The sequence below is a fragment of the Lissotriton vulgaris genome, chromosome 11, assembly GCF_964263255.1.
Source record: "Lissotriton vulgaris chromosome 11, aLisVul1.2, whole genome shotgun sequence".
Lineage (NCBI taxonomy): Eukaryota > Metazoa > Chordata > Amphibia > Caudata > Salamandridae > Lissotriton > Lissotriton vulgaris.
In genome coordinates, this window is record NC_141699.1 from 109,760,308 (window position 1) to 109,772,598 (window position 12,291).

Below are 12,291 nucleotides of genomic sequence, written 5' to 3' on the forward strand. Positions count from 1 at the left end.
AGAGTGCACATCCGCAGATACTGGGGGAGCACAGAGTGTACATCAGCAGACACTGGGGAGCACAGAGTGTACATCAGCAGACACTGGGGGAGCACAGAGTGTACATCCCCAGACACTGGAGGAGCACAGAGTGTAGATCAGCAGACACTGGGGGAGCAAAGAGTGTAGATCAGCAGACACTGGGGGAGCAAAGAGTGTAGATCAGCAGACACTGGGGGAGCACAGAGTGTATATCCGCAGACACTGGGGGAGCACAGAGTGCATATCCGCAGACACTAGGGGAGCACAGAGTGTATATCCGCAGACACTAGGGGAGCACAGAGTGTAACTGCAACGACTATGGAATCCCAGAGAGCACATCTGCACAAACTCAGGAAGCATGGAGTGCATCTGTAAACAGATTGTGGAAGCACAGGCCGGGGCAGCTGTGAGTGCACCCCTGCACAGGCCGGGGTAGCTGAGAGTGCACCCCTGCACAGGCCGGGGTAGCTGAGAGTGCACCCCTGCACAGGCCGGGGCAGCTGTGAGTGCACCTCTGCACAGGCCGTGGCAGCTGTGAGTGCCTCCTGCACAGGCCGGGGCAGCTGTGAGTGCCTCCTGCACAGGCCGGGGCAGCTGTGAGTGCCTCCTGCACAGGCCGGGGCAGCTGTGAGTGCCTCCTGCACAGGCCGGGGCAGCTGTGAGTGCACCTCTGCACCGGCCGGGGCAGCTGTGAGTGCACCCCTGCACAGGCCGGGGCAGCTGTGAGTGCACCCCTGCACATGCCAGGTCAGCTGTGAGTGCACCCCTGCACAGGCCGGGGCAGCTGTGAGTGCACCCCTGCACAGGCCGGGGTAGCTGTGAGTGCACCCCTGCACAGGCCGGGGCAGCTGTGAGTGCACCCCTGCACAGGCCAGGTCAGCTGTGAGTGCACCCCTGCACAGGCCGGGGCAGCTGTGAGTGCACCCCTGCACAGGCCGGGGTAGCTGTGAGTGCACCCCTGCACAGGCCGTGGCAGCTGTGAGTGCCTCCTGCACAGGCCGGGGCAGCTGTGAGTGCCTCCTGCACAGGCCGGGGCAGCTGTGAGTGCCTCCTGCACAGGCCGGGGCAGCTGTGAGTGCCTCCTGCACAGGCCGGGGCAGCTGTGAGTGCACCTCTGCACAGGCCGGGGCAGCTGTGAGTGCACCTCTGCACAGGCCGGGGCAGCTGTGAGTGCACCCTGCACAGGCCGGGGCAGCTGTGAGTGCCTCCTGCACAGGCCGGGGCAGCTGTGAGTGCCTCCTGCACAGGCCGGGGCAGCTGTGAGTGCCTCCTGCACAGGCCGGGGCAGCTGTGAGTGCCTCCTGCACAGGCCGGGGCAGCTGTGAGTGCCTCCTGCACAGGCCGGGGCAGCTGTGAGTGCACCCCTGCACAGGCCGGGGCAGCTGTGAGTGCACCTCTGCACAGGCCGGGGCAGCTGTGAGTGCACCTCTGCACAGGCCGGGGCAGCTGTGAGTGCACCCCTGCACAGGCCGGGGTAGCTGTGAGTGCACCCCTGCACAGGCCGTGGCAGCTGTGAGTGCCTCCTGCACAGGCCGGGGCAGCTGTGAGTGCCTCCTGCACAGGCCGGGGCAGCTGTGAGTGCACCTCTGCACAGGCCGGGGCAGCTGTGAGTGCACCTCTGCACAGGCCGGGGCAGCTGTGAGTGCACCCTGCACAGGCCGGGGCAGCTGTGAGTGCCTCCTGCACAGGCCGGGGCAGCTGTGAGTGCACCTCTGCACAGGCCGGGGCAGCTGTGAGTGCCTCTTGCACAGGCCGGGGCAGCTGTGAGCGCCTCCTGCACAGGCCGGGGCAGCTGTGAGTGCCTCCTGCACAGGCCGGGGCAGCTGTGAGTGCACCTCTGCACAGGCCGGGGCAGCTGTGAGCGCCTCTTGCACAGGCCGGGGCAGCTGTGAGCGCCTCTTGCACAGGCCGGGGCAGCTGTGACTGCACCTCTGCACAGGCCGGGGCAGCTGTGAGTGCGCCTCTGCACAGGCTGGGGCAGCTGTGAGTGCACCTCTGCACAGGCCGGGGCAGCTGTGAGTGCACCCCTGCACAGGCCGTGTGCCCGGTGCCAGTCAGTGCCCTTACCTGCTGACAGCTGTGCCAGGCAGCTGATGATGAGGATGGTCCAGCCTGGAAGCATGCTTGCGGGGTGCAGACGAAGACGAGCCTCTCCCTCTTCTTCACCGCAGAAATTGAGCCCCAAAAAGCCGGAACCCTCGCCACGATATGGCGAAAGGATTAGAATGGGAGAAATTCGGGATCCTTTCAGGTGCTTTTTTTCAGAGAACGTTCCTGTAGACCAAAGAAACCGCTGCGGCACTGAAGAGGCCCCCGAGAGGCCCTGCCGCAGCCGTCCTCCCAGGGCAGATGGAAAATATTGCATTTTCTGCCAAATCTGTAGCACAGATGGGCTCCCCCCCCCCCCCCCTCCCCCTCCTGAAAAAGGCCAAATGAAGGCATCCTGCGCTGTCTGCGGCCCCGCCGTGACAGTGAGGATGTTTTGTGTAGCGCCAACATATCAGCCGATTTCCAGGCGCTTTGAGACTGCAGGGTATAGAAACGCAAAAGCAACAACATTTAGAAAATAGAGATGTATTGGGGTGAAGAAACGAAGCAGGGCAGGCACCAGCGTACACTGCTGATACTGGGAGCTAGGAAGCGTGGTCCAATCATGACTTAAACGCAAACAAAAAACATGTGACATACAGGACAACATCTCTTTACTTTCCTGTGCTTCCAGCTGTTATGTGCTAGACAACTGCATAGTGTGCTGTTCTGTTCACGCACCCTCACATCACCTGACGTCACTCACAACCCAGACTCCTGTATTTAGGTCTCGCTCACCCCTCTCTTTCTCTCTCCTCTCACGCTCTCCTTCTCTCTACATTTTCTCTCCCCACTCCATCTTTCTCTCCCTCTGTCTCTCTCGCTCTCTGTCTTCTCCCCCTCTCTCTTCCCAGTCACTCCCTCCTTCTCTCTCCCTCTCTTGCTCACTCATTGCGAGCTGCCCTCTCCCCCACTTTCGCCCCTTTTCTTCCACTCTCCCGCCCCTTCAAATTAATGTCATCCTTTTCTCCTGCTCTCCAGTCACATTTCTCAGCCCCTCTGCTTCCCTCTTTCACTCCCTGCACAAGAAGGATATCCTACAATTGAAAATACTGGGGTTCATCCACAGGACTGCACTGAGCCCTCTGGGTGAGGTTCAGTTGAGCCATCCAATGCCTTATTTAGAAAAATAAAGAGGAAAAATTACACTGGTCTTTCACGAGAGATACGACTTCCTGCCCTTGAAATTAGAGGGGAGGGCTGATAGAATCATACGTCCGCAGGGAATGATTTAAACCTAATTTTCCAACATTCCACCACACTCGAAGTCCTATTTCAGCCAGCAAGCATTTATCATTCAACCAATGAATGCCAAAGTGCATTAAAGATCCATAAAAAAGACGGGCAAATATAAAAATGTAAATTAAGGCTATCCCGCCCCACGTGCAAGAAGGGGAACCGGTCATAAGGCAAACCAAACCAGTTGACCCACGGTGGTGACCAGTTCAGTCCAATGTGTAACTGGGCCACGAACCCCTACAGCCAAATCCGTAGCAGGTTTCCCATCTAATACAAGTGCATATAAGCAAGTGGAATCAGCTCTGTGTACCTTCATATAGAAATTTGGACCTATGTATCAGTGGCCAAATAGCACTTTGATTCTAATGGATAGCGCACTATAGATGTTTTAATCAGAGAGAGTACAGTTCACTGTAGTCTTGAAAAAGAAGGTTCAACCATAGTATACCTCTGAAACGCGTCGACGCCTGTTTACCATAAACTCACCGCTCTTAATTTACTCCAAATGTTGATGAATTACAATACATCAAGGTAATTTTGTATAGCTTTCGGTATTGGTGATGGTACCTAATGACAAAGTTTAATGTCTTCATTAACTCTCGTGCGGTCTTCTTTTTTTAAAATATTTTTGTGATGTTATTTATATTACTGGTCTTTGAGGGTAAAGAAACTTTCTTTTTTTCTCCTTGTATGAAATGTTTTTAACTCTTGTATTATATTTTGAATAAATTGTTTATATCAATGCACAATTTGTAGTTTTATTTTGTTAATATAAATTGATACTTGTATTGCGCACTACTCACCCGCAAGGGTCTCAAGGCGCTTGTACGAATACCGCTGTGGAGCTCATCCTGGCTTTCCCTGTGAGGCGTCCACTCCTGGGCACCCCCAAGGTGGAGGCCAGGCATCCTTAGCGTTGTGGGGGCCGTTGTGGAGATTAAGCAAGCTATTGCCCAGAGTTGCAGAGTGGGACTCCATGATTGGAATAGGCACCGAGGCGAGAATTATCAGGTCCGAGGAATTTGGAGCCCAAGACCCGCCGAGGCGGGAATTGAACCCTGGTCACGGGCCAGACCTCTGCATCAGGGTCTGCTGCTCTAACCATTGAGCCACACTTCTCCACACTTTGCCAATACATTGACTATTGGTTCTAACTGTGATCCCTTTGGTTGAATGATAAATGCTTGCTGGTTGAAATAGGACTTCGAGTGCGGTGGAATGTTGTGAAGTTAGGTTGAAATCATTCCCAGAAGACGTTCCTTTTTGAGTTTCTGTTGCTTGAATCCTAGTCCTTTGGGTTCCAAAGGGTCCCTCTCTTTTTTAAAGTAGAATCATACTAGAACCATACTGAATGGAATGTTCCTGTCTTTAATTGGTACGCAAAGCAGGTATTAAACAAAATAGGTTCATGCTGTGACAGAGAATTGATGAAGACTCTCAGGGCTTGATTTCGAGTTTGGAGGACAGGTTACCCAGACTTGAGGAAATCCTGTCTGCTAAATTCAGACACTCTGTTCATCACCACCCCCTTTTCTGAATCGTTTTTGGCCACGATAGGTGTGGCAGGGTATACTCAGACATGAGTCCCTTTCTCACTGCACCATCAGGATTCAAGCAAGCCAGGCCGACGATGGCTGAAATGCCAGAAACCGGTCCCTGGAAGCTTGTCTCCTTTCTGGTGAAGAATTGGCTTGGTAGTTTAGTCTGCCCTGTTCCCATGATGCACTGAGCCAGGGACAGACTGATTTGCATATAGCCAGGTTCTGAGCTGGGATGGTGCAGTGAGCTAAATAACGGTGATGGATCAAGCCCTGATCTTTGGACTGGGTAAGAGTGGTCTGCTTAATTCAGTCACTCTGTTCAATACCACCCCCTTTTCTGAATCGTTTTTGGCCACGATAGGTGTGGCAGGGTATACTCAGACATGAGTCCCTTTCTCACTGCACTATCAGGATTCAAGCAAGCCGGGCCGACGACGGCTGAAATGCCAGAAACCGGTCCCCGGTAGCTTGTCTCCTTTCTGGTGAAGAATTGGCTTGGTAGTTTAGTCTGCCCTGTTCCCATGATGCACTGGGCCAGGGACAGACTGATTTGCATATAGCCAGGTTCTGAGCTGGGATGGTGCAGTGAGATAAATAACGGTGATGGATCAAGCCCTGATCTTTGGACTGGGTAAGAGTGGTCTGCTTAATTCAGACACTCTGTTCATCACCACCCCCTTTTCTGAATCGTTTTTGGCCACGATAGGTGTGGCAGGGTATACTCAGACATGAGTGCCTTTCTCACTGCACCATCAGGATTCAAGCAAGCCAGGCCGACAACGGCTGAAATGCCAGAAACCGGTCCCCGGAAGCTTGTCTCCTTTCTGGTGAAGAATTGGCTTGGTAGTTTAGTCTGCCCTGTTCCCATGATGCACTGGGACAGGGACAGACTGATTTGCATATAGCCAGGTTCTGAGCTGGGATGGTGCAGTGAGATAAATAATGGTGATGGATCAAGCCCTGATCTTTGGACTGGGTAAGAGTGGTCTGCTTAATTCAGACACTCTGTTCATCACCACCCCCTTTTCTGAATCGTTTTTGGCCACGATAGGTGTGGCAGGGTATACTCAGACATGAGTCCCTTTCTCACTGCACCATCAGGATTCAAGCAAGCCGGGCCGACGACGGCTGAAATGCCAGAAACCGGTCCCCGGAAGCTTGTCTCCTTACTGGTGAAGAATTGGCTTGGTAGTTTAGTCTGCCCTGTTCCCATGATGCACTGGGCCAGGGACAGACTGATTTGCATATAGCCAGGTTCTGAGCTGGGATGGTGCAGTGAGATAAATAACGGTGATGGATCAAGCCCTTATCTTTGGACTGGGTAAGAGTGGTCTGCTTAATTCAGATACTCTGTTCATCACCCCCCCTTTTCTGAATCGTTTTTGGCCACTATAGGTGTGGCAGGGTATACTCAGACATGAGTCCCTTGCTCACTGCACCATCAGGATTCAAGCAAGCCGGGCCGAAGACGGCTGAAATGCCAGAAACCGGTCCCCAGTAGCTTGTGAAGAATCTACGCGTGCAAAAGTGATCACCAAATGTCGCCAAATGAAGTAATCAGAAGGAAGCTTGGACCGTAGATTCTTAAGTTACTTTATTAAGAAAAGATGTTAAGTTATAAGTTACAACGACAACCCCATCAGGAGCGGCTGTCCTGCTGCTCAGCCCTTATGGCTCAGGATAATAGTGTCATTTAAACTGTTAAATTCAGGTTGCTCCTACACTGCCACAAGAAAATGTATATCTATATTGGCATTATTACGACAACTATTATTGTGGAATATGCCACATTACCTTGCATGCTTTTTTAACGCATGCATTACAACGCGGTCATTACAACAGCTTTGTAACAGCACATGCCATTACAACGCAAGTCAGAACAACGTCTTGCTCAGGGGGGGGGGAGGGGGCCTGAATATTGGAATAGTATAATTTACTATTCTAATTCCAGTCTGTGCAACAGTAGGGAAGGTGTTGGATTTTAAATCCAACACCTTCTGACCCCTAGAGCAAGTAGTTCTGACTTTCGTTGTAATGGCATGCGTTGTAACAATGCGGTCGTTGTAATATTGTAATATTCCAGCCGCCAAAGGTTGGAGGCTGGAATATCCACAACGGGTGATCTTTTAATGCATGGGTGTTGGACCTAGGGAACCCCCAAGTCACATAGGGTAGCTTGGCACTAAGTGGGCAAGCCTAACTCCAAGGAACATGTGCTAAGTTTGCGTCACACCCTTCAGTAACAAGACATCCACACTCAAAAATAAGGACACTACACCAATTTGGAAAAATATGAGCTGTTTTATAAAAATACTTTGTTAGCTTTTCTCACTCCTATGTAGTTTAACACATTAATACACTGTACACTTTTACCCGTTCTTTTCACACATATCCTGTAACATCAGTAGAACTCAGTTTAGTAGCTTAATGATCTTTTTCCAGTGCATTGATCTAGGATGCACTTTCTTAACGTTCAGATTTAGCACCTCCTACCGCAATAAATTGCCCACACAAGATGAGGATTTCTAGTTACACAAAAGAACAATCCCAATCATTAAAACTTAACCCACTCCAGTCTACTACTCTGGGAATGTCCAGGCCATAGGACCCTGGAATGTTACCTTTCTAACCACTGTGTGACACCTTTCTCACATTAGGTGAATAACCCCAGGATTTCAGTTATCAAATGCAATATTATAAACAGCTCCGTTATAACTTGTTCATAGGTTAGCACAGGGTGAAGTCACAGATTCTTCTTCCTCTCCACCTCTGTAAGAGAATCCCACATTATACTTCAACTCTCAGCTTTATTATCCTCAGTATCTCAGTTCACTTCTCCAGCACTGTGGTGACTCCCTGCTATACTTATTCCTCTGAACTTCTAACCCAGAAGGCTTTCCAAGACGGTCTTCCTCCACTCTGTCAGGGCTAGTTATAAAGGTATTCAGGGAATAAGGGAGCGTGAGAGAGCTCCTCCAGTTATTCCCGAGATAAAGGGGCGTGAGAGAACTCCTTCCTGGCTTCTCGGCTGATTCCCCAGTCACTCGTCAATCTCCCCCCTTCCTCCACCTTACTTGGGGGCTGAACGAAGCAAGATGCGGGAACAGACCTCCAGCTCTCTCTTCTCCCGGCAGCTCCTCCCACGGTAATCGGAACCAGCGCACTTACGCCAGCAACGAGAGGAGGCCGGTCTGAGGCTGCCGGTGATCCAGGCACCCGCGCGGTCCTCGCTGCTCCCTCTTCAATCGCGCCGCTGCACAGGCGCGGGTGAGCAGCGTCTCTGCCAAGCGCCGCCTCACTCGCGCTGTTGAACGCTTACCGCTCCTGGGCTTGCGCGGAGATCAGCGCTTCACCGGCTCACTCCACTGACAGTCGCACTACTGGGCCTGCGCAAGGATCAGCGCTCCCTCGCTCATGCGCCTAGCCCGGCAGCGCCTTCACAGTCACTCGCCTCCGCTCCAGAGGCTCCTCGGACAGCGCAGGGCGTTGCAACTCGCTCCGGTCTTCTCCTTTGGGATACCGGTAGGGTGATCCAGCGAGAGGAAATGGGGGGGGGGGGGTTCCCAGTCAGCAGCTAGGAAAGTGGGGGTCAGAGGGTCTTCAAGGGGCCAACAGCAGTTGCCGAACCGATTCCCTCAGATAACAAAGTCTGACTAGAGGGTTTGGTCAGGGGCAAGAGGGGAAACGTCTTCACGAAGAAGCTGTCTATCTCTCTGACAAACTAACTACTTCTTGCGCGTCCACCTCCCCACACCACTGCCTCTCTCCTCAAGCTCACTGGACTGCACAAAATGGCTACCTGGCCCCTGCCCTTTTATAGTTTGTCCATTCAGGGTCCAGTAGGGGCCAGAAGGTTCTGGAAGGACTCTATGTTATCCTATGGGGCTTTCTCAGAGGTTGGCAGTTATGGCAGTTAATAGCCACCATTTTAGGTATCCTCAGTTTTTAGTCAGAAAAGGCACATAGGCCTCAAGGAAAAGGACCATGAGGGCAAAGAGCACCTAACCCCTAGGACAACACCGTAAAAATAATCCAGTGGACACAAAAAAAAGGAAAAAGGTATGAGGGGCAAAAAGGGGACAAAATAATAATAAATAGAAGGGACTACCCAAAGGTAGGCAGGTCTAACACGCGTCCCCCCTGCTGAAAGTGGGGAGAGCTACCCAACCCCTTGGAAGTCGTCATCACTAAGGCGGAAATACCTAGAGAGACCGTCTGCATTGGCGTGGTCCACTCCAGGCCGATGTTCCACCCGGAAGTCCATTCCCTGTAGGGAGATGGACCATCTCAACAACTTGGGATTTTCCCTCTTCATTTGTATCAGCCAACGAAGGGGTCGGTGGTCAGTCTGAACCAGGAAGTGCGAGCCAAACAGGTATGGCCGCAACTTCTTCAGAGCCCACACCACCGCAAAAGCTTCCCGCTCAATTACACTCCACTTCTGTTCCCGGGGAAGCAGTCTCCTGGATAAGAAGACTACAGGCTGATCCAGACCCTCTTCATTGAGTTGCGATAACACTGCCCCAATGCCATGTTCTGATGCGTCTGTCTGGACAATGAACTCCTTGGAGAAGTCTGGGGCCCTCAGGACCGGTGCTGCACACATTGCCTGCTTCAATTTTTCAAAGGCTTGCTGCCAAGCCTCTGTCCAAACTACCCGTCGAGGTTGTTTCTTGGATGTGAGCTCTGTGAGGGGCGCTACAATAGTGCCATACCCCTTCACAAAGCGACGGTAGTAACCTGTGAGGCAGGGCCGGACTGGGAACTGAAAGCAGCCCTGGCAAATTTTCCCAGACCAGCCCCCGTACGGCACGTAGCGAGCGAGCGCAGCGAGTGAGCACAGCGAGCCCGACCGCTACTAGGGGGGTTTGGGAAAAAGACAGACCAAAATGGTGCATTTTACAGCACATTTTTCATTACATATTCAATTGTATCAACTTTGAAAGCACAGTAAATAGTAGATGATGACCTTAAAGAGCACCTGGTTACCCACCCATTCATATGTACCCATAGACATGTTTTACGAGAGCACCAAAAATAGACACAAGTACTGAATCGTATCTTATTTTCTGTTTGCATTTTAATAAATACACTGGGGGTGGCATCTAGTGTCTCACTGAGGAGCACCAGGTAGAACAAGACCACTATCTCCCTAAAATGCAACTGCAAGTTTAGCTCAGATATAATAGTATGTTCTGACTGCACTACTTTGGCTATTAAACAAATTTCCTATGAGATGTCCCTGGCTTCTTCACATTCACTCCTGTTAAAGTACTTTCAGTCAGATTCAATAATCTTCATCAAGCTGTTTATTCTTTTTTTTTTAACGTGTTCTTTGCCAGAAAGAAGGGCATTCTCTCAGTTACCTTTCTTGCCCTTGCTACTCTTTTTCCTAATCCTGCCTTATACGCTTTTTACTCAGATATCAAATCCTCCATTCTTAAACCTTTTTTGCCATTTGATTTTCCTCTTTTTCCTCTGCTCTCTTATCCTTTCAGTTCTTATCCTCATGCTCTCTCATTTTTTTATATCCCATGTTCTAAATATAATCTCCCCTCTCATTCCATTGTGTTCCTTTCTTTTCCCTTTCACTCTTCCCTACCATCTCTCCATGATCACCTAAGATTCTTTGCTTAATTTCTATCCTGGTTAACTCTCTCTCATTTCTCCTTCCCTTACCCTTGTTCCTCCTTCCTTTCACTCCATTACTTTATTCCATTCCTTCTCTCACTTCTTCCTCTTGTCTCCTCTGCCTTCGACTCTCTTTCCCATCCTAGCTTCTCTTTCACTTCCTTCTCCCCTTTGTATCCCTTTCTTTTTTCGCTATTGATTTTTTTCTCTTCTTTATTTTCCTTTAAAAGGCACAAGCAAATGCCATTAGATATACTGTAGTTGTGTAAGAAGGATGAAGTTGTTGACCATGAGGAGCATGAGAATAATGAGTCTGAGAGAAATGAAAAGACTGGAAAGGGACCGGGTCCACTCAATGACCCACTGTTGTAGGGTAGACTGCGGCTCGTGGGTTTGGGATTTGAACCTGCAGCCTGCAACTGGCTGCAGCTTGAGTGAAAACGCGTCAGATGAGGAATCGAGCCTGCTGACTGCGGGTTATGCACGCATATGGACAACAGACGCATTTACTTAGTGTACTATGTACATACCGAGTGCTTCAAGTAGGATAAAAACAGCAAGGGGTCTCTAGAAGGGATGTGGTAAAAGAAGTAGAATTAGAATAATTTTCCAAGAGTCGTGGTCTATGTAAGGAAGGGCATGGCTGAAAACACAGGAACTAACATTCTGTTCTTCACGTAGTAGCAAAACAGTGTCATCTCTTTCCTCTTCTGCGCCATTCCTTTCACTCTTGCCTTCTGCACATACCTGTTTTTATCTTCTCCACTCTACCCTCCCTGCCACACTCAACGCACACACCTGGAAGCATTTCATTTCTATTCCTTTGGCACGGTCTATATTTTGACAGCTGTGTACTTCCTTCACACACTTCCTAACAGTTATCATTGCAACATATGAGACCATCGCTCTGTGCGCTCTGCGGAGAGGCCAAGGATGGGATGTGCATTCAGTCTGAATACCTGTATAACCTACTGACAGGAACTGAAAGAAACTCACTCTTCTTCAACCTCAGCTGCAGAGTTATCAATCGTGTTCCTTCGTAAACACCCACCAACAACCTGAACTCACTCATAAGCCTAGAGTCAGATCAGTTCACATTATGCACTGTACGAGAGTCATACCCTGTATAAAAACTACAGAAACACATATGGAGAAAGCAAACACTCATAAGGAATGCAATAAGTAAAATGTGAAATGTAAGCGGGGCTGCATGGGTGACCGAGATCACCCTGACTGAGGATTTTTACAGCCATTCTTGTGAAACTGACCAGTATTTTTGCTTGTAAAGTTAGGGACCTTAGAATCGGAGGGCCAGCTAAGGACTGTCCACTTAAAATCTTTGATATATGCTGATTTAAAGTCTGTTCCCTGCTGGTACTCTGCAGCAGGTGCACTAACCTCTATGCTATTTTACCGGATTGGAACCTGGAGGTTAGTAAGCTTCAAAGCAGCTACATTAACCCTCTGAAATGTTTTAATCTGTCCCCCTACATAGCGATCTGCTCACCAGCACATGCATTAACCCACTAAGCCGTGTTCACCACAATGTCCCCTGTGCTCAGCAGCTCAGATGAAAAGCTGTGCAGTCAGTGCTTAAAGGCGTCTGCCAGGATGCAACATGCGCACGGGCTGAGGGGGAAGGGTTGGAACATGTGTAGAGTTATGCACAGTACATTGGACTGTACACATACGCGCATTACACAGGTGCACTGATTTGCAATTGTAGGCACAGAGAGGGAAGGAATTATTTGAACTGCGTCATACGTTTGGT

At 50.4% G+C, this 12,291-nt stretch overlaps 1 protein-coding gene across 1 annotated transcript in view; it reads right to left on the bottom strand.

Moving 5' to 3' along the window:
- LOC147679066 (serotransferrin-2-like) overlaps window positions 1–2,218 on the bottom strand; it is a 189,369-nt gene extending 187,151 nt beyond the window's left edge. The window contains exon 1 of the mRNA XM_086944711.1: window positions 2,089–2,218. Coding sequence (XP_086800837.1) covers window positions 2,089–2,143 — 55 coding nt within the window. The 5' untranslated portion in view covers window positions 2,144–2,218. The remainder of the gene's footprint in view (window positions 1–2,088) is intronic.
- Window positions 2,219–12,291: the final 10,073 nt, after the last annotated feature.